The following is a 23,861-nucleotide window of genomic DNA, read 5'->3' as shown; positions in this document are numbered from 1 at the left end:
AAGAGGTTTCATTCATCGATTAGTTCCTTACTGCATCAATAAACAACTCGTCTTCCTTTTATCTGTGATGTGACAAACTGCATGCACGGGTTTTTTTACACTGTCTTCCTTTAGCAGGACATTCACTTTTTCCACCGTGTGCTTTGTTTCGCAGTAGCTGCACTTATGAATATGATTGTATGTATAAGACGCTTCATATTTTTTGCTGCCTTCTCAATTGTGTAATTCGGTTTTTGTTCAGCACTCTTTGGAACTGTTGCTTTTGTCTGCGCATTGCATCAGTTCACGTAGAGCCGCTTGGTGTTCTTGCATCGAAGGTTCCCAGCTGTACTGGTGCCATCTCGTAATGTCAGCTAAGACCCAGCACTTAAAACTTTCTCTCGCAGGTTCAATGAGTTTGTGCCACACACCACCCTGACCATCTCATCTTCCTCTGCATAAGCACAGTCCTTCACCCGTGAACATTTACCGGCAGTGTTTGTATTGGATTGCCGCTGATGGATGGCCTTATATGGGCAGGCACTAAATTACAAACGCTAGTGGCAGCCTGTCTATGAACTTAATTTAATATAAACTTACGGTTCACGCCGTGCTTTGTTTCCGCAGTAGCTGTACTTATGAATATGCTTGTATGCATCATTTGCTTCATAATGTTTTTCTGCCTTCTCAATTGTGAAATGGCGTTTTGTGCTCATCGCTGTTTAGAGTTCTTCCTTGTTCTCTACGTACTTACGTAGGAGGCGTGATGATGTCACACGAAACTCCGCCCCCCACGGCCATCTCCAACTCAAGACTCCATTACATTATATGGGGAAAAATAGCTTCCAGTTATGACCCTTATGCGTAGAATTTCGAAATGAAACCTGCCCAAGTTTTGTAAGTAAGCTGTAAGGAATAAGCCTGCCAAATTTCAGCCTTCTACCTACACGGGAAGTTGGAGAATTAGTGATGAGTCAGTGAGTGAGTGAGTGAGTGAGTGAGGGCTTTGCCTTTTATTAGTATAGATAGCCTCATTGTATCCATTATTGCTAATCACTAAGATTTCAGTTTTCTCTTTATTTAACTTGAGAAAGTTACTATTCATCCATTCTGAGATACAAGTCAGACATTGTGTTAGTGAATCGATGGAATCGGGGTCATCAGGTGCTATTGATAAGTACAGCTGTGTGTCATCAGCATAGCTGTGGTAGCTCAACCTTATTACAACCTACTTTTCTTGGTGAGGGTCACAGTGGCACCAGGCCAGGTAGGTCAGTACAGACTTCCCTTTTCCTTTCCATAGATTTCAGCTGTTCCTGGGAAATTCCAAGGCATTTCCAAGCAAGCCTAGATATAATCTCTCTAGCGTGTCCTGGTTCTGATACAGGGTCTCTGCCCATTGGGATGTGCCCAGAGCAGATTCAGAAAGAGTATGTGGCCTTACGACATACCTGAAACACATCTGAGTCTTCTCAATCCAGAAGAGCAATGAGTCTATTCTGAAGCTTTTCCAAATTGCTGAGTTTTGAATCCTATTAAAAAGAGAAGCCATTGCCATTATATGCTTACAATTTTGGACTGACACTGGCCAACCAAAGTTGTAATGCCTGGCCAGACACATCTTAAATTATTTGTGGACATTTTCTGTTCAATTCTGTCTTTATATTACTTTCTCTCAGGCAGGGGATGAATTATGGTTAGTTAAGTTTGACATGATTATATGGAATGTTGTTTCTTAAAATAATATCAATAAAATACAATTTTAAAAATTATATCTGTATTATCAAATTTAGCTTTTTAATTCATCTTTGCTATATGTGCCTCATTGTTATCACCTTGTTTTAAAGCCAAGTAAGTGTACTTTAATGACTGTGTAACACATGCTGCTGACTTAAAGTAATTTATAGATAGAGTATGAAATTTTATATTGTATTTATATATTATGTATAAAAAGTACAGAGTACAAGTGAACTAAACTAAAATAACTCCAAAAGCAAAAAGTAAACCCCTAATGTTTCTTGGTCTATTCAACTGCCTTTCTTAAAGGAATGGCTATCACAATTTGTTGTCCAAATAACCAATTGCTTCTTATTCAAGTGCAGCCATCATTTTTATCTTCTTTTGTGTCTAAGCTACAAGTAAATTTTGATGATGTCCAGGACACCAGTTATCAGAATGTGACTGAGGAAATGTTCTTCCTGTGTAACGTTCTTTGGAGAATGTGAGTTTGGTAGAGAAAGAAAGCATTGAATGTGTTACAGCTACAACAGGTCTCTGCATAGAAGAATTTAACTAGACCAAAAAACAAGATTAAGTAGATATGTCCACTGCCCTTTTTGAATGTTGCTATGGATATTAGCTGTTTAACAAGAGCTGGAAAGTTGTTGGAAAAGGTCTAAATTAGAATGCTATACGTGTACCCCATGTTTTGCTAAAGTAAGGAGTCTGGTTGACCTTGCAGTGTAGTGTAATTTTTATCAGCTGTTGGCATACTGTATTTCAGATTGTTTAATGCTTTAGAGAGCCAACTATACTTCACTTACTTGCAACCATGTTTTTCTTTATCAGGTCATAGGATGTGGGAGTTTTAAACCCTAAGTTACATTCTTATTACAGGTAATGACATAAGTACACTCCAGTTTTGGAGCAGCCTGTTATAGTACGATAGCATATTTGTTTTTGGAATGTTGGAGGATGTCCAGTTATCCAGAGAGTTTCGCTCAAACATAGGGATGATATAGAAAATCTGGAAAGCAGGTAACCAGATCAAGAGTTGAACTTAGCTGTACTTTAGCATACAATCTGGATGCAGCAGTTTTTTATTTTTTATGAGTTCAGAATTTTAACAATAAGGCAGAATTTAGGGCACTGTTTTTGAAGAAGAGGGCAACTGACAAGACATCATCATTGTATTTGTATAGTTTGGTAAAATGCCATTGATGAATTCCATATTCATAACTGAAACTATGACATAATGAAAAGGCCCTTGGTTGTGGTTTTGGGCATTTTGTACACAATGTATATACTGTATCTTTTGCTATTTCTATGTAACATGATTTTGAAAGATGTCTATATACATGTAGAGTCACTTACAGTAGGTCTACACTTTTCTCATTTGTGAACTAATTTCTTACATTCAGCTGTTAATTTCAAAGCCTTTTGCTATGAATTTTTAAATCTCAGCAGTGCTCTTTGAGAACATCTGAGGCTACTTTAGGTTTTGAGCATGTATCATTTCATTAAAATGTATGGGTAAGAAAAATTGACTAGGTTTCATACTTTATGTATTATAAGGGCTTGTTTTTACTTACCTCATTTTACCGAGTAAATACTCTTTGTATTTTACATCCACTTTTGCACAGCTGCTATTTTTTTATTTAGTTTTACTATGCTGGGAAATGTTTGTTTTGCACAGTAAATTCCTTTTTTTAGGAAAATGAAAGACCAGGTGTTTTTTTTTTAAAACATTGACTTTATATTCGAAGATGTAACATTTCAAGAACTGCATTGTGTGCTCTCTTATACATGCTCTGAAATTTGTTACAAGATGAATAAATATTGAAGTATGTAAAGGGAAAATTTAATGTAAATTCACATAAATGTAAGTGCCCAGCATGTAAACCAAATTTTCTTTTGTTTATTTCAGAAAGAAGACACAGCTCTTTGTGTAAACCTTCCCCCACACCAGCTTCACCGTCTTGTAATTCTAGAACATCACTAGCCCAAATGAAACCCAAAACCTATATCAGACATAGCACAGTCAACAGCAGCTACAAGCCATTCAGAACACCCAAAGACAATCTACATACCTCCATTAATAAACAGCAGCCCACGGGGTTGAATTCGAAACCAGTCAGAGATAAATCATGGTAAGTAACCTTTCCATAAAGCCATTACCTGACTGGATCAGATTTTTCTTGCAGTTTTAAAATTGTTTGATTGGAGCATATGACTTCACACTGAATATCTAAAATATGTGCAATGTTTATAGTCAGATTTATGAAATTCTGAAACTAATATTAATTTTAAAATAGTTGGAAGAATTTATGCTGTTCTATACATATCTCCAATTTTTATTTGAAATTCTCAAAAGCAATAAAAAATTCTCTTTATCTTAGTGCAAAAAAGTATATTGCTCTGAATTTGTCCTAGGATTTTTTATTTTTATTTTTAAAAATCCTCTTATGAGATACTGGCAATTTTCAATTTACAGAATGTCAGATTTTATAACAGACTTTTATTAGAAAACATTCTTGTACCTTTGCTTATTTCAAAAGAAGGCTGTCAATATAAACAGTGTACTGTGCAGGGAAGAACATAAAACAAAATGTAATGGGCCACTCAAATGCTCCTTTTTAAGATTTTGAAATTATTTGTTAATTATATACTGTAATTAGCATATCTGGAAAGTGTCATGCAACCAAAATCATATTTAAAGAGACCATAGACTGATCTAATTTTATAAAGAATGTAAGGTAACATTTATCAAAGCACTTAGAAAAACGAATTATTTGGTTTGGAAGATGCAGAACTTTGATCAGTGTTTATTTAAGAATGTAAAGAGAGATTTGTGATGGGGTTAGGGGTACCATATGCATTAGTCAAAAAGTCTTGCCTTGATTCATTATGACACTTCATGTCAGGTTTTTAACTGTGCTTTGCCAACTGGTGAAGTATTTAGTGTATGTGCACAGCTGAATGTGTTAGAAAAGCCTAATCCTTAAATTAAGATTGGACTCCAGGTGATTTCTCATCCTATGTAGATTCCTATTCTTTACATATCCCAATGTAATTTGGTGACAGTTGAGTCCTCAGTGGGAGCGGATTCAAATAAGATATACAGTGAACATGCTGGACAATTGTACATATTTATGCAGTGCCCCCTCATGTGTTGCAGGTTTCGGAGGTTATCATCATGAGTCACTTTTAATTTTTATTTTCTGTAAATGAAATTGTATTATAAACATAGATAAGTAAATCACAGCTTATGTTTAAACAGAGAGAGAGAGATCACAAAACAGACAATGTTGATAGCTACATTTGTAGACAACCTTCCATTGTTAATGGACTTGTATATTAGACAGTCTTGTAGAAGTGTGGCTAATTCATCAGTCCTAAATTCAGCTCCATCTTTGTAATGCTCATGACTACATTAATTCATTTACCCAACTACAAAAGGTGTTTACTGTCTTGAAATTAAGATCTACAATGCTTTGTTTAATCTTATTTTAGGTATAAGATTTATTACAATCTACATTAGGGAGGGCTTTATTAATACAACAACAACATTTATTTATATAGCACATTTTCATACAAAAAAAATGTATCTCAAAGTGCATTACATAATGAAGAATAGAAGAATAAAAGACACAGTAAGAAAATAAAATAAGTCAACATTAATTAACATAGAATAAGAGTAAGGTCCGACGGCCAGGGTGGACAGAAAAAAAAAAAACTCCAGACGGCTGGAAAAAAAAATAAAATCTGTAGGGATTCCAGACCATGAGACCGCCCAGTTAATGTTAGTTAGTCAGACATTTTCTAACCTGGTTAGTCCTGAACAGAGGTACAGGGATCTGCTAGAGCCTATCCCACCTAGCATAGGCTACAAGGTTGGGAACAAACCCTGTACAGGATGTCAGTCAATCACAGGGCACACACACTCACCCTCACACCCAGCACATGCTAGGGCCAATTTAGGATTGCCAATTCACCTAACTTGTCGCACCTGGAGGAAACCCACGGAAACGGAGAGAACATTCAAGCTCAATGTAGGGAGGACCTGGGACAAGAACCCTGGTCTCTGCGTTCAGAATTCTGTAATCTGTTTTCTTACTGTATTTACTGTGCTTAACCTCGATCATTTCCACTTCTTGACTTTCTGGATCATCTGGCTCAGATGTTTTCCTTGTGCTGAAAAAAAATTGTTGGTTCATCGTACTTGTCCTAGTAATGAAATTATTTAATTGGCTAAGAGGTTACAGAAGAGAACATTCCCACTGAACTACTGAGTGGCATTTGGTGACATAAAAAATGTTCCTGCACCAAAGTAGCTGTGCACCTAATGCCTTTTAGGTTTTGCAACAATCTGACTGAGCTTTCATCTCAATAGAGCCATAATATTTCTGTGCATCACCATCAAGCTAGCCCTGCTCATCTATTCAGTGAAATATCAGTCATCCCCAGTGGTGAAATGTAATTCAAGCAATGCTGCACTACTTGCACCTGAGGCACATGGTCTTATAGGTGCATTCATGTTAGCCCTTGACACAAAGGGGCAGAAAGCATTACAACTGACCATCAAGCCCTCTGAGTATTTGTCTGACAACACTTTTCTTAGGTCCTTCTGTGGACTGTACTTGTCTATGTATTATTCTTCTCTCAGACCTGTCGGCCTAAAGCAAGACAATTCTATAAGATATTTTCAATACACCGCTTTAACTTGCTTACATCCATTCACCTTCCTACAAGAATGCTTTAGATTCATTATGACTTGCCACAATATCAAGTCTCCAAATAAAGAGGTGCCAGATTTTCTTGTGAGTTACAGAATTTGTGCACCACACACAGTTGGTGTAGTTTTTTTTCCAGGCGTTTTATCCCCCAAAAACAAACCTGAGATCTAATTCTGATAGGTAACCTGAGATTTAAAACATTAATACAGAAACATATAATTTAGCCCTTGTGAAAAAACTATTGTAGCTTTTTTATCTTGGAATATTCTTACATTGATTCATCACTAAGCAAAGACAACCTTCCTATAGTCAACACAAATAGGAAACCAATTCCACAGAATCTCATATGATCTGGCAACATCTCTACTACTGTGGACCTGTGGATATAGGCATAGTGTGTCTTTTCATATATTGGAGCCCGGCCGGGACGCCCAGGAGGACTGGAGGAGGGCTTGTACCTCCTCCAGACAGCGAGGGGGCGACCGCCCTGGTTACATTGGGGGCCACGGGTAAAGGGCTTCGAAGCCCAGCCCTGTAGGGACCCGTGGCCACCGCCAGGCGGCGCCCCGGTGCCTGTAGAAACCTGGAGCCCAGCACTTCTACCACACCAGGAAGTGCTGGGGGGAAGAAGACAGGGGACACTCGGAGGGCTTCCGGGTGCGCAGCTGGCATTTCCGCCACACTGGGACGTGTCTGCGGAGGAATGCCGGGAAGCAGCTGGAGCCCATCCGGGTTCCTATATAAGGGGCCGCCTCCCTTCATTTAGGAGCGGAAGTCGGGTGGAAGAAAGACGGAGCTGGAGAGAGGACTGGAGGCGGCCAGAAGGCTATTGGACTGTGTGCCCTGGACATTGGGGGAACATTGCAAGAGGCACTGAGGAGTGCACGAACTGTAAATATTACTGTAAATAAACGTGCGTTGGGTGAACATACGATGTCTGTCTGTGTGTGTCCGGGCCATCTTCAACAATTGATACGTGCACCATTTGAATACTTGAAAAAGCATGCCAAATACATATAATTAAGACCTTCTCACTTAGACATTTAGTCTTGTAAAAGTCTTTCTTTTCACTGCTCTTCATAAAGCAGAAATGGAGTCTGTAACCCAAATGGCAAACCAGAGACTTTGCAAAGTACAGATGGAATGCTTTATTATGGCAAAATAATTTCCATTGATGCTGTTGCATATTGCATCCAGAACTCCTCTTAGATGAGTGTATTATTTACTGCCAGAAAAAAGTTTAAAATTAGAGTCAGTTTCAAAAAAGGCTACAGCAAATGTCAGTTATTGGTGAGACATGAGCTGCATAAAATAGGAAAGCTCTTTCACTTGCTAAAACTGTCTGTATGCAATATGATAGATATATATTCACAAGGCCCTCACCTCTTCTGCAACACAATTTTGTAGGGAAATAATCTTAACCATATATTTTTCCCTCATTATGGCCTGGACTTAACACCTCAAGGGAATACTTTTCATATGCTGTTGTTTTATCTTGGTAGAGTAATATATATATTGCTCTACTTTCCCCTATTGTATTATTAATATGTAGCCTTAGAATGCCTAATCTCACAAACTTACCACTGTATATAACTTATCCCCCACCTTCCCTTCTATATCTATAACCTCAGGCAATTAGATGTAGTAAAAAGACAAGCAGGAGTTAAGTTTCACATAAAATAATGTATTACTGATAATATTCATAAATAATAACAAAATGCAAAGTACATTTGAATATTGGCAACCATACAACCTGATAAGATGGTGATGTGTAATTCAGGTGGCACACAGACTTGCAGTTACTTAAAATGTCTCTAGTTAAGGCATCGTTGGTGCTCAGCTTTCAGCCACATGTCTGTTCAATATGGCTGCTGAGCTGAGCTCTTCATTGTGTTGTCTTCATCATCACAGGTTAGCAAGAGAGATGCTTCTTCCATCATATGTCAGTCAGAGAGAGAGAGAGATGCTTCATATGTGGGTCAGAGAGAGAATGTGGTTGAGCAAGTACATTTATAGATGTTCTCTCCAATTCCTAGAACCAATAGGATATCATGGTACTTGAAGGCCTCTGAGACAAGCCAATTCCAAACAGCCATACCTCAGACCAATGGGTGAAATAGAACATCTTATCTCCTGCCCTACATAAGACCACATATTACACTAACCTGGCTTTGTGTGGGAGATCAAACTGGTTTAAGACACATCCCCCCAAATCCTGTCATAAAATTACAAAGAGACAGTCGTAAAAAGGGGGATGGGGGAAGGCAAACATGAATACCTCTCACCACTTGGTTTGCCTAAATTATAAATAAAGACATACAAAACATTTATCAAGTTATATGCAAAATCTTACATCACAACAGCTGTATAGTAGACAAGAGGTTCAGTGCAAGATGGTAAGAAAGGCAGGTTTATTTAACCTGTAAGATGGTTCTTACAGCTTGAATTATTGCTTTCTGCCTACCTTGTGTCCAGTTGGTTTTTCAGAATGAGTGAGAGCTGATGTGATACTCCTTGTACACTGCCTGGCTGAAAAAAAAGTCGCCACCTGGATTTAACTAAGCAAATACAGTGCATCCGTAAAGTATTCACAGCACATCACTTTTTCCACATTTTGTTATGTTACAGCCTTAATCCAAAATGGATTAAATTCATTTTTTTCCTCAGAATTCTACACACAACACCCCATAATGACAACGTGAAAAAAGGTTACTTGAGATTTTTGCAAATTTATTAAAAATAAAAAAACTGAGAATGCACATGTACATAAGTATTCACAGCCTTTGCCATGAAGCTCAAAATTGAGCTCAGATGCATCCCGTTTCCCCTGATCATCCTTGAGATGTTTCTGCAGCCTAATTGGAGTCCACCTGTGGTAAATACAGTTGATTGGACATGATTTGGAAAGGCACACACCTGTCTACAGTAAGGTCCCACAGTTGACAGTTCATGTCAGAGCACAAACCAAGCATGAAGTCAAAGGAATTGTCTGTAGACCTCTGTAGACAGGATTGTCTCAAGACACAAATCTGAGGAAGGTTACAGAAAATTTTCTGCTGCTTTAAAGGTCCCAATGAGCACAGTGGCCTCCATCATCCGTAAGTGGAAGAAGTTCGAAACCACTCTTCCTAAAGCTGGTCGGCCATCTAAACTGAGCGATCGGGGGAGAAGGGCCTTAGTCAGAGAGGTGACGAAGAACCCAATGGTCACCCTGTCAGAGCTCCAGAGGTCCTCTGTGGAGAGAGGAGAACCTTCCAGAAGGACAACCATCTCTGCAACAGTCCACCAATCAGGCCTGTATGGTACAGTGGCCAGATGGAAACCACTCCTTAGTAAAAGGCACATGGCAGCCTGCCTGAAGTTTGCCAAAAGGCCCCTGAAGGACTTTCAGACCATGAGAAACAAAATTATCTGGTCTGATGAGACAAAGATTGAACTCTTTGCTGTGAATACCAGGCGTCACATTTGGAGGAAACCAGGAACCGCTCATCACCAGGCCAATACCATCCCTGCAGTGAAGCATGGTGGTGGCAGCATCATGCTGTGGGGATGTTTTTCAGCGGAAGGAACTGGGAGACTAGTCAGGATAAAGGGAAAAATGACTGCAGCAATGTACAAAGACATCCTGGATGAAAACCTGCTCCAGAGCACTCTTGACCTCAGACTGGGGTGACAGTTCATCTTTCAGCAGGACAACGACACTAAGCACACAGCCAAGATGTCAAAGGAGTGGCTTCAGGACAACTCTGTGAATATCCTTGAGTGGCCCAGCCAGAGCCCAGACTTGAATCCGATTGAACATCTCTGGAGAGATCTTAAAATGGCTGTGCACGAACGCTTCCCATCCAACCTGATGGAGCTTGAGAGGTGCTGCAAAGCGGAAAGGGCGAAACTGGCCAAGGATAGGTGTGCCAAGCTTGTGGCATCATATTCAAAAAGACTTGAGGCTGTAATTGCTGCCAAAGGTGTATTGAGCAAAGGCTGTGAATACTTATGTACATGTGATTTCTCAGTTTTTTTATTTTTTAATAAATTTGCAAAAACCTCAAGTAAACTTTTTTTCACGTTGTCATTATGGGGTGTTGTGTGTAGAATTCTGAGGAAAAAAATGAATTTAATCCATTTTGGAATAAAGTTGTAACATAACAAAATGTGGAAAAAGTGATGCACTGTGAATACTTTCCGGATACACTGTAGGTACGAGCCTCCTATTGGATAATTACTGCATGGGCGATTATCTTTCAACTGGCAACAAGTTATTTAACCCCAACTAGTGCAATGAGTTGCTTCTCGTTTGAGAAGGGTCAAATTATTGACATGCATCAAGCAGAGAAAACATCTAAGGAGATTGCAGAAACTACTAAAATTGAGTAAGTCCAACGCATTATTAAAAACTGGAAGGATAGTGGGGACCCATTGTCTTCGAGGAAGAAATGTGGCCGGAATAAAATCCTGAATGATCGGCGATCACTTAAACATTTGGTGAAACCAAATCGAAGAAAAACAACAGTAGAACTCAGGTCTATGTTTAATAGTGAAAGTAAGAGCATTTTCACATGCACAATGCGATGGGAACTCAAGGGATTGGGACTGAATAGCTGTGTAGCCGTAAGAAAACCACTAATCAGTGAGGCAAACCAGAAAAAAAGGCTTCAGTTTACTAGGGAGCATAAAGATTGGACTCTGGAGCAATGGAAGAAGGTCATGTGGTCTGATGAGTCCAGATTTACCCTGTTCCAGAGTGATGGGTGCATCAGGATAAGAAGGGAGGCAGATGAAGTGATGCACCCATCATGCCTAGTGCCTACTGCACAAGCCTGTGGGGGCAGTGCTATGATTTGGGGTTGCTGCAGTTGGTCAGGTCTATGTTCAGCAACAGTATGTGCTCCAAGAATGAGGTCAGCTGAATACCTGAATATACTGAATGACCAGGTTATTCCATCAATGGATTTTTTCTTCCCTGATGGCACGGGTATATTCCAAGATGACAATGCCAGGATTCATCGGGCTCAAATTGTGAAAGAGTGGTTCAGGGAGCAAGAGACATAATTTTCACACATGGATTGGCCACCACAGAGTCCATACCTTAACCCCATTGAGAATCTTTGGGATGTGCTGGAGAAGGCTTTGTGCAGCGGTCAGACTCTACCATCATCAATGCGAGATCTTGGTGAAAAATGAATGCAACACTGGATGGAAATAAATCTTGTGACATTGCAGAAGGTTATCAAAACAATGCCACATCGAATGCGTGCTGTAATCAAAGCTAAAGGCGGTCCAACGAAATATTAGAGTATGTGACCTTTTTTTTTGGTGGCGACTTTTTTTTTGGCCAGGCAGTTTATATAGTCATGACATCTAGGAGAATATTGAGCAAGGAAAAAAAAATCTGAGATCACAAATTCATGCCCTTTTACCTGCCAGATAAAACACAAAGTGAGGTATTGTAAGTAATACAAGGTTTTTCTGGGTACGTTAACCTACCTTCCTGATTTCCTAATGAAATATCTGCTGTAACAGCAATGGTAAGAGGAACTCTTAGCTACAGATATATTTGGTAAGCCTAGTATAATAAACATTTTAAAAACATGTTGAATTAACGTGGCTTGCTGTAACATCTTGAAAATTTGGAATGCTTACAGCACATTACTGACAGCAATAGCAAAATGTCTAAATGTACTTTTTTTAATATGAGAACTAAAATTAACAAGGCTCATGTCTCTTAGTAGTGCATGAGGGTATGGTGGGTATGGGTACCTTTTTGAAAGCACCAGGAGGTAGGAGAGGCAAAACCTGTGGCTGAAACTAAAGAAAGGGTCTAAATTACTGTGAAGTAAAATATGAAAACTAAAACAGCAAAGCTAGAATAATCACCAAAACTCAAATTTGAAAACAACATTCAAGAAATGTTGTATCCTGAAAATTATTTTGCAAACTGCTCCTAACACTACAAAATCTGTTTTGTGAGAATCAAAAACCTTGGGAAAAGGTTGTCACGTGATGCCAATTTACATACCATTGCATCAGTGATATCATGTGATGCAGTATTTGGGGCCACTCTCCTAACATAGGAGTACACTAAAAACAAGATGGGATAGCCATAAATTCAAAAGTTTACAAAAAATAAAATAGTCCAATGTCAAAATTAACATAAAATGAAGGTGAAACTAAATTCTGCATAAATCCAAACTGCAATAAAAAATGTATGTCACTCAGAAAAAAAATCATAAAATATTGTGAACATTAATAACAAGAAAGAAATGTTGTTAAAAGTTATTTTGACATTCTAAAATAATTAACATATTTGGTGTCCCTTGGGATTCTTGTTTTGACATGTTGATTGTCTATTGACATGAGCAGCTCAAGCAAAATTTTTTGGTTTTATTTTTAAATGTATTAAGAATGCATTGAATTAACATCTTTAAGAATTGTTTCAGAAAAAAACACTTTTTTCTGAAAGATGTCAAAATTCTTTTTTAATTTAACCCAACCCTATTGTGTAAACTGTCAACTAACAAATATCTCAAATGTATAAACACTCTATACATAATCATTTTGGACTGTACAATATTGTACAGTGCAACCAATTGTACATTGGTGATTCATACTATTTGCAGTATGTTTTGCACTGGTGAAACTGTTGCTACAAACTACATAATCTGGCTTATATTTCTTGATTTGATAGCTAATTTAGTTAGCCTGCTTAGTAAGCGAGAGCAATGTCTAGTATTTGATGTCATGATGTAATGTAAACAGCTGCCTAAAGTGCACGAGCCTCACTGTTTTTGTCAATGTTTAGAAATCAGTTTCAGCCTTCTATTCCTTGATATCGACTTTTGTTGACGCCTGCCTTGAAAGAATTAATATGACATAGCTAAATTGGGCAATGTACAGTAGAATCTATTGGAGGCTCTGAGGCTGGTTGTGCTGTTTTGACTAATTTTAAGAATCACAAGGCTTTCGAGAGTACAAGTAACAAAAACACACTCAAACAAAAACAGGATCATTTCAAAAATATTCCACTTCATGTATGTTCCTAAGTAAGACCGTACATGTTTGGTAACAGCTGGTGACATGTAATACAGAAAAGAGCCTATTTTTGTCTACATTCATGCACTTCGAAAATTATTTTGGGCTGCATGTATGGACTGGAATTGGCATGAAAATTGCATTTACACTTTAAAATAAAAGAAATGATTTCTACGTATGTGCTACTCAGAGAACCCAACTCTGTACAAATATTTATGAAAACACTGGATTAATGTGAAAATTCTCTGTTTTGAAATTTGTTACATTATGTTGATGTCTGAATAGATAAACAAGCTTTTTGACTGCATGAAGTCTTTCACACCAAATCACAATAAATGCAGGTGAGGCATAGAAAATAAATTTAGGCACATCCCTTAACTGGATGTGAATCTGGCATTGTCTATTTCAGTTTATAAGTACACATAAATTCTGCACAAAACGCGCTTATTATTTACCCTTGTAATACAGACCAGCGCAAACCGCATACTGTTTTGATTAGATAGATAGATAGATAGATAGATAGATAGATAGATAGATAGATAGATAGATACTTTATTAGCATTTTATGGTAGTTTTGGAGCTTCCCATAATTTCAAAGGTACACTTTCAGTTTGTCAAAAATGCATGGATATAAAATTTTTGTATATTGTCAGTATGTCTTCCCACATGAGAAATGTGACATTATTGTATTAATCCTTTTGGGTTGTATGTGGTAGAGGCACATCAAGCACATCACACAAGTACATGATTTTCAATTTTATCTTTAGCTTCTGCCAAAGAAGTGGAGGATCTGTATGTTCTATGATAAAAATTCATTTCTGAAGCATTTGCCTCAGTAATTTGTTTAAATTACTGGAGCCAAAGAATAAAGTTATTTTTGATTTTTGAGTCAGTATTTCTATTATGTTCTAATTATTCTTTTATCACATGCTCCCCCCCAGTCCTCCCAGCTGTAATAAAGGGAGAGTAGGCCAGTATGAACCAGCCTTGCACAAGACACAAAACTTAAGTCTAATGTAGGGTACATTCATGGTTCTAAATATACCCCTTGTAAGTTCACTCTTTAAATGCCCAAAGCTGCACTAGCTTGTTTCCAGTATTACAATATAAATCTGAACAAGTCAAGTGTGTTTTCGTGTGTACTCAGTATAATAAAATTCTTACTTGCATGGCTCTTCAGAACATTTAAGAAGAACACAATACTCACAAAAAGAAAGATAAAATATAAATAGCATGAAACATATACTGTATATATACTGTACAATTATAACAATCCTATACAGTGTATGCAGTATTGATTTGCAATTATTTGTTTATATTTACTGTCCTAGCCTGTGTTAAAATGTTATTTTCCAGGTCGTTTTCAGCTCATTTGGGTCCGTCATATATCTATTATAAGAGTCCATCCCAGTTATCAGGGTCAGGGTCTTGTTATAGTAATTACACCAAGCATTAGGTGGAGTTCTTTAATACCAAGAAGTGAAATGCAGGAAGCACCGAGTTATCTGGAGTTCCTCACCTGGTTCCTCAAGGCTTTCCCTGTAACTGAACTTAGACATCACACGGAGCAGGAGCGAACTGTGAAATAATATTTATGTAAATCCCAATAATGTTTGAAATGTGATTTGTCCTAGCCAGTTATGGCAATTTAAGCTCCTACAAAAGTAAAGCCATCCATCATCCAACCCGATATATCTTAACTACAGGGTCACGGGGGTCTGCTGGAGCCAATCCCAGCCAACAGTGCCAGTTTCTAATGGGTAAAAGCAGGAGACTATATGTTCATGTACTGGAACTTTAAGGGGGCAGCGGCGCTTAATTCCTTCTTACTGATGCATTTAACTTCTTCAGTGTGACATGGCAGGAATCAAGCAGAAGTACTAAGTATTTTAAAGTTGTGTATGTCAGTTCAGGAGCTGATTTAGGATATAATTACAGTGTGCAATGATGTTTGTATTTTTGAGGAACCTAGAGTACAGGTTCTTTAAGAATCATCTACCATCTGAGGCCAGCAGCCGCAAATAGGCTCAGGTTTGGAAATTACTCATGCCTGCATATGATCACATTTGTGTCACCAACATGGGCACTACTGTTCCAATGCATGCCTAGGCAAATGTCATTGACCAAAACATATGCCACCTCCACCTAATTACAAAAACAAAAAATTGTCAACATGTATGGGAGAAAACTATTTGTATTTCAAATAAATGTTTACATTTCATATTGAACAATTTATTAATTTATTAACTTGCACACTTGTATAATGAGCTACATAGTGATCAACTCAATTACTACATACTACATAGCGATTTTATTCTACCATTATGTTCATTAACTATTAATAGAAAATATTCAACCCCCTTTTTAAAATACTGAAAAGCTAAATAACCTGAAATTTCTCAAGAATAATTATTTCCTTAAAGATGTAGTGAAATCTGTGCAGCTTTGATGTGTGCTCTAAAATATAATGTGAATTAAACAAACTGTAGCATTTAAATATGCCCAATCTACGTTAGCTCCAGCCCCTTCAGCTCCAAGATGGATTTTGTCAGTTTGGTAATAAAAGCATAATACCGAAGTCTGTTTTTTATTTAAATTTCTGAATGTTTGTGATGTGTGGCAGTATCTTTTAAATCAGTAAGGATCTTGATTGGTTTAACATTGATGAATAAAACATTTTTAAATGTTTTTTATTTAAAAATGTCAGCCTATTTGATAAACATGTTTTTTTTCCTTTTTATCTTTCTAATATTTTCCAGCTTGATTAAATAACTTATCAGTATAGGAACATAATTTGATTATAAGGAGCTTATCAAATAGAAATAAACTGCCTTAGATAATATTGGCAATAACATTTCAAGCTGAAATTACTTACTTTCAAAGATTGCACTAATTTTATATTGCAAGGCTGGATTTTGTTTTTGTTACCATTTTTGCCACAAATAAAATTCCTTGTTTAGACTTTCAATTGACTTAAAATCAGTATGCACAAAGCATTTAGAACTATTTTAAATTCTTACTCTGATACTTGCTACACTTTATTATTCTTTTCTTTAAATATTTTTCAAACAAATGGATTTGGCTGACTGAGCTGACTTTAAAATATTCAGGCATTTTCTGGCAATTACTTTTTACATCACATAAGTAACACTATCTAGTACCTGCAGAAACTACACCGTCATGCCTCACCTCATACAAGTAGTTTGCTACTTTTTGCATTTAAGAGCCATACATGTAAGGACCATCATAAGTATTAAGCAGAAAAGAACACAATAAATGACAGAGACATGTACTTAATGTTTATACTTTCTTCCTATAGCCTCACATGCACAAAATACAGACAGCTGTGTCAAAATAGGTACCATAATTGTCATGACAAACTTTAAATACATCTGGTACAATTCAGACATTTGGAATTTTTCCTACTCTGAATAAGATTTTTTTTCTGAATATTTTAAAGATATGGGACAGTTTAAAAACCAGCACTTTGCGCTTTTGGCATCCGTAGTTAAGGATTTGTAAGAAAAAAAAGTTATTGTTAATAGTTTAAAGGTTACAAATCTAGCATAGACATTCGACTATGAGTTTGCTTAGTAATTTGGTTTAGATATTGATTTCTGGTTTGTATTTCTACCTACTGACTACATATACATCTAGCATGTTGGCTTGGTTACATGTTTCTGATCTCTCTGGCATCAACTTTCGCTATGTCTTAGTTCACACTCCATCCATCTCCGATCTATTAATAACTGTATTGTTATGATCTATAATGTTTGAGTGCTTAATGTTTGTTTGTTTGTGCAACTCTATTTTATTTACCATTATTTCTGAGCATTATTTGTATTTTTGTGATCATTCTTTTATTTGATATGTGGAAGTGTAAAAGTGCTACATACAATTAATACAATGCAAAAAGCCCACCATTTAGCATACCTTCCCTGACAATTATTATAAAAGTGCAATTTGTTTATAAGGCTCCTTCATCAACACAAGTAAAGTTTAGAATAAATAAATAGTAAATAACAGCTAAAATGATAAAAATAGCAGTCACAACACAAAGAATAGAAGAATAAATTTTAAATAACACATATCATAAGAAGGTAATTTAAAATAAACCCTAAAAATTTATGCTTTCAGATTGGATTTCAAAAAGAGTACCTGATTCTGTTCTATCAATAGGATTATGCTGGTTCTACAAAATATGGGTCACTTATTAATGATTATGTACTGCACATCTTCTAGTTCTTTAGACAGTCAATAAAAAAGCCAGAATAAAATGTTCTGTTACAAATGAACAACATAATTTTTTGGAGAAGAAAAGTGAGCTATTTAACTAAAAAGAAACATTACCAGAGTCTGAACCAGCCCTAGACTTTGTGCTGAAATTCTCTGCTATAATTGCATCACTACCCAGGTTGCAATTCTGTTTCAATAGACTTTCTTTATAAACCATAAGCAGGTTCACAATGCTGCCATGAGAGTTTGACTAAAGCAGAGCACTGTGCACACATATTCTCTTGGTTAGCTTGCCTACTTGGCTTCTTGCCCAGTATCTAATTCACAATTCTGCTGCTCACTTTTAAAGTTTTTTGTTCAAACAACCCAGAAAACGTGTCAACACCACAGCACTTATATTGTGTAATCCAGTGTGATATATTAGATAAGGTGTATTTGCCTTTATACACCTACAGTGCCAATTCAGTCCTTTAACCTTAAGCAAGTCTCTTAAGCAGTCTGGTCTCCAATTATAAAGATGTACATTTAAACAATAGTATTATATCTTTGTATATGCAGTGCACCTTGAGGCTAGTGAAGAACGCTTTGTAAAATAAAGTTTATTTGTTTGTATTATGTGCCTAAGACACTTGCTTTTTCAAATCCTACTTTGCATCTGTTGACACTTATTTGATTTTGCTTCTCTTGATTGAAAGCCATCCTGGTTATTGTGGGTTTTGAACTTGATGTTTCTATATGTTTTTCATTTATATGCAGTGCTGTGAAAAAGTATTTGCCCCTTTCCTGACTTTCCTTGTTTTTGCCTATTCATAACACATCATTATTTCTGTCTCCAAACAAATTTAGTATATTACAAAAAAAACAACCCGAGTAAACTCAGGTTTAAAATTTTTAAATGGTTATTTTATTTAAGAAATGAAACTTTATTGAAGAAATAAAGTTCACCTTCGTCTATATTATTTATCAGAAAAAGTAATTGCCACCCCAGCAAGTACTTGGTTGTAATGCCTATAGCAGCCACAAATGTAATTAAACACTTCCTTTAACAAGAGATCAGTCTTTAGCCTTACTAAGGAGAAATGGTGACTCACTCTTTTCTGCAGAATTGTTTTAATTCAGCCATATTGGAAAGTTTTTGACAGTGAACTGCCCATTTAAGGCTTCACCACAAGTTTTCAGTATGGTTCAAGTCAGGATTTTGAATAGGCCACTCCAAAACCTTTATTTTGTTTTTTTTCAGCCATACAGTGGTAAAATCATGAAATCTTACAATAACTGTGCTAAGAGGGGGCTATAGATAGATAGATAGATAGATAGATAGTTAGATAGATACTTTATTAATCCCAAGGGGAAATGGGTGTTTGGTCTGGCTTCTTCTGTGACTTCCTGATGAGTTTTCTATGATGTTATTTTGCTAGGTCAGGTGGTGATGGACAGGTTGACAGGCGAGATTAGACAGGAGTCCCCATGGGAGATGGTGGCACTGACCAGAAAGCAGGAGACAGAGCTGGAGGTGGCAGAGTTAAAGATGCTAAGATTTGCATTGGGTGTGACGAGGATGGATAGGATTAGAAATGAGTACACTAGAGGGTCAGGTGAAGTTGGACGGTTGGGAGACAAAGTCAGAGAGGCAAAATTGCGTTGGTTTGGACATGTGCAGAGGAGAGATACTGAGTATTTTGGGAGAAGGAGGCTAAGGATAGAGTTGCCAGGGAAGAGGAAAAGAGGAAGGCCTAAGCAAAGGTTTATGGATGTGGTGAGAGAGGACATGTAAGTGATGGGTGTAACAGAACAAGATGCAGAGGACAAAAAGATATGGAAGAAGATGATCCGCTGTGGGAGCAGCTGAAAAAAGAAGAAGAAGGTGGTGTTCTTGGGCACATTTACCACTGTTCCAGGTTGTGTCCATTTAGAGGTAATGGTGGTTCAGTGGAGTCCCAGGATTATAAAGATTGTTTTGTAACAGTTTCTGACTGATATATTTTAGTAGTTTTTTTCAGATCTTCTGGAATTTCTTTTGATTTAGGCTGGTGTGCTGCTTGGGTGTGTCCAGTCAGATTTAACCTGTTATCATTTAAAATTGGTTCTATGGTTGATTAAGTGACTAAGAAGGCAATTACTTTTTCAGATGGGTGATGTATGTGTTGGTTAATTTTTTTTCTTTCAGTAAATCAAATGATCATTTAAATGATGTCTGTTGTGTTTACTCAGGTTGACTTTTGTATTATACTAGATTTGTTTGGAGATCAGAAAAATTAAGTGATATAAATAAGCAAAAAGATAGAGGCAGTCAGGAATGGGGCAACTACTTTCTCACAGCACTGTGATACTGACACAAGTACACTGTCCTAACCTGGACTACTAGCTTTGAATGTTCTACCCACATGTCATCAGTTTTACCTTTACTTTGTATACTTCTGTAGTTATGTGCTGTACAAGTGCTCCATTTGAACACTTCAATTGAGTGAGGCACACTTTCATGTTTACCCGGCATCTGCAATTTCTTTTGGTTTTGCTGCGTTGTTATGGTACACCTAAGTGTATATGTTTAATATTGTGTTGTAATCTCCTTTGTTGTGTGACTATGATTAATGGTGCTATATTAAATAAAATGTATTTTCTTTTTAATGGCTTGGTTTATAAGTCAGTATAGAATTCTGAAGGTGAGGAAGTTAAAAGGTTTTTGTGTTTGTGATGAGTCTGGTCGGTGAACCTTGAACTGCAAGGCATTATAGTAATCAAGATGTAATGCAACAAGGACTTGGGCTTAGATATTACTTTCTAAACTTGTTAAAGAACACTTTATTTCAGCAGTTTAAGGTGAATAAATACTATTTTAACCAGTTTTATTATATCAGTGTGTTAAACATATATTTAGGCCTCCTGATAACACCCAGGTTTCTGATAGTAGTAAAGGCCTTATAATATAACCATCTATCTTAAGGGTCACGCTGTTTATTTGTGCCAACTTTGATGTATTTGCCAATATCTAAAACTCTGTTTTATAACCATTTAAAAAGTCTAAATGCAAACAATTCTTCAAGCACTGTATGCCGAAAACAAGTTCTGTAGGAAGAATGCTGCAAGTAATTATCTGTACTTTTCTGTTGTGAACAGGCTATGTTTGTTACAAATGATGTCTCCAAAATAGTTATTACTGGGCAGACAAAACTCTGTTGTGATGAGATCAGTAACTTAAATAAGACTTAATTAACATTTACCTTTAACATTATTCAGCATTGCAACATGGAACATTTAGGCAGCTTTTATAGGGTATCTATGTTATAAAAGAAAGTACTTATTAAAAAAGTCTTTCTTTGTTTATTAGAAACAGCACAGTTTAAAAGCTTGTATAAAATCTAGGACTACTGTGCCTGGAATAAAAAAAAAATTAAATGGTTAGTATATTAAGTATTGGTATCTAAGTGAGGTGAATGGCCTGAATTCATTAAGACATTAATTCTTAAGAGGCCGTGATTGTCTATGCAGATACTATTGCAGTGGACAATTCTACAAATCACTCTACGTACAAAAAGCACACAGATTGTGTTATATATTGTCAGTGGCCTTGAAATCTGATGATGGGTCAGGTCCCAAGTAGCAGAGTGGAAAACTAACCTAAATTTGCATGCAGCTATAGTTTTTAACACCAATACACAACCAGTGAAAAGTTTTAGAATACCTCTGTTGTTCTAGTTTTTCTTCATATTTAATCAGCTGAAATGCATTGAATGACCTAAACTGGTGAAAGGTAAGAAGAAAACTGCCAGAGGTTTAAATTTAAACATTAGTTATCAAAAACTGAAAAAAAAGGAAATTTCAGAATATTACAATTGGGCTTTCTTCAGTGAACAATTAATAGGTTAAAACCTACAGGTGTTCTGCAGCATTTAAATTAAATTAAGCCTTATAATTTGAAGCAAACAGTTTGCACAATTGTCCCAAGTTCTGTTGATTACTTAAAAACCCTCTGTCTGTCTTGAAGCAGAGCTGGAACAGACTACACGCTCTACACAGTAGAAATTGTAAGTTCCAGTGATAATGGCAAGAAATTGGCATTTAACAAATGTAAAGAGACAGAGCATTGTTAAATTTAGAAGTGTAGACCTTTCATTTAGAGAATTTGCAAAAAAAAAAAAAATCAAAGTGTTATTGAGTATGGTATCCTACACAATCAAAAGGTAATTGAAAACTGGAAGAAACTCTGATAGGAAGAGATCTGGCAGACACAAAGTCAAAACCCAATCAGAAGACAAGTTTCTGAGGGGTGCCTCACAGCACAACAGCTTCAAGAACAGCTTAACAGTGGTTGAAAAAAGCATGTCTCATTTTTTATTGTGAAGAGAAGTAGTATAGAAACAAGACTCTTCTAATATTAACTACAAATGCCAAAATTGTCTATGGCTCTCTGTGTGAAGAAAAACTTCCTAATCTTCTTCTTTCGGCTGCTCCCATTAGGGGTTGCCACAGCGGATCACTTCCTAATTTTTATGTGAAATTTCTAAATCTGTTCCTGTGTTCTTATTTAACTCATTTTAAAGTAATGGTGTTGATCTACTGTACTAATTCTCTTGATAATTATAAACACTTCAATCATGTCTCCTCTTAATCTAAAAGTTCAGATCTTTTATTCTTTACTCATAACTCATCCACTGTAGCGCTGGAATCAGTCTATTCAATTTTCTCTGGGCTTGTTCTAGTGCCACCATGTCCTTTTTAGATCCTGGAGACCAAAATAAAAAAAATACTCCCGATGAGGCCTCACAAGTGCATTATAAAGCCTGAGCGTAATTTCCTTGGACTTGTACTCTACGCATTGTGCTATATAACCTAACATTCTGTTATACTTCTTAATGGCTTCTAAATACTGTCTGTCAGTTGATAGTGATAACTACACTATGACTTCTAAATCCTTCTCATAAGGTGTACTTTTGATTTTCAGACCTCCAATTGTGTATTCAAATCTAACATTTTTATTTCCTATGTGTAACAATTTACATTTACTTACTTTCAGATTCATCTGCCCAAGCCTGTATGCTGTCCAAGTCCCTCTGTAATGTTTCAACAGGGTTTAGATTATCTGCCAATCCATCTATTTTAGTATCATCTGCAAACTTAACCAGCTTGCTATTATGTTCTGCTGTTAGGGATGGTCACAATAACAGAATTTTTGTATTCAATACCAATACGAGTGAAAATTCACGATATATGATACCTTTCAATACCACAGCAAAAACGGAAATTCCATTCAACTGCTTTTTATTGAAATTTTTATTAAAATGAACAATATTGTGCTTTTTTCTGTAAAAGAATATAAAATGTGCAAATACTATTTGGCTTATGCTATTATTCAAAAAGTGACTTACAACATTTGAGATACAACTGGTTCTATTTCTTTTGTTTTTCCAGCTGGAGCATAGACAGGTGAAGTGACATGCTTGTAGTCACACATTGTCAGTAGTGGAATTTGAACCACACAATCTCAGGATTTGAAGTCCAAAGCCTTAACCATTACACCAAGTTGCCACCGTAGTAACAGTAGCTTTAAAATACTGGTATAACCATCAAGAAGTTACCCAACTATTGTTTGAGTATACTAGTATTGGCATTAATAAGTACCAAAATACAATGTGGTGTTTGAGTTTGTGTGATATACTTGGGGATCCCCCTGGTACAACAACAGATGGGGAAAATTTTATAATCATGCAGGGATTTCAGCATAGGGTTTATAAAGGATCATCATTGACAACCTAATTTATATTAACTCATATTTTCCAAATTTATTCTCTGACATACTCTCTGGAGTAACTGAAAAATTCTGCTTACTAAACATAACAATTCAAACATTGCTATATTTGTACTGTTGAATTAATAAATTCCAAGATAATTATGTATATTTTAATAAAATAATCTCTTTAAAGTTGTTTCTGTAACAACATGCTTTTAAAATCTGGTTTGTCATAGAATCAGGTTTGTAACATTTTGCTATTGTTAGATTTATATTAGCATCATTATATTTGCTTTAATTTTCCAAACCTACCCCTCTTTTTATTATTATTTTTTTTATATATATACTTTCCCAAAAGTCAGTTTCTTGCATGAAATTAATCTTGTCAACTTTACATTAATCCATTGTTTCAGAGCTCCTGTAAAACACCCTTG

The 23,861-nt window shown here is 36.4% G+C and overlaps 1 protein-coding gene across 4 annotated transcripts in view; it reads left to right on the top strand.

Moving 5' to 3' along the window:
* atxn7l1 (ataxin 7-like 1) overlaps positions 1-23,861 on the top strand; it is a 127,550-nt gene that overhangs the window by 66,259 nt on the left and 37,430 nt on the right. For all 4 annotated transcript variants that reach the window (XM_039761180.1, XM_039761182.1, XM_039761181.1 and 1 more), the window contains one exon: positions 3,626-3,848. In XM_039761180.1, coding sequence (XP_039617114.1) covers positions 3,626-3,848 — 223 coding nt within the window. The remainder of the gene's footprint in view (positions 1-3,625; positions 3,849-23,861) is intronic.

Source organism: Polypterus senegalus, chromosome 8, assembly GCF_016835505.1.
Source record: "Polypterus senegalus isolate Bchr_013 chromosome 8, ASM1683550v1, whole genome shotgun sequence".
Taxonomy (NCBI): Eukaryota; Metazoa; Chordata; class Cladistia; order Polypteriformes; family Polypteridae; genus Polypterus; species Polypterus senegalus.
Note: the sequence above shows the minus strand (reverse complement) of the source record. Positions and strands in the feature narration are given on the sequence as shown.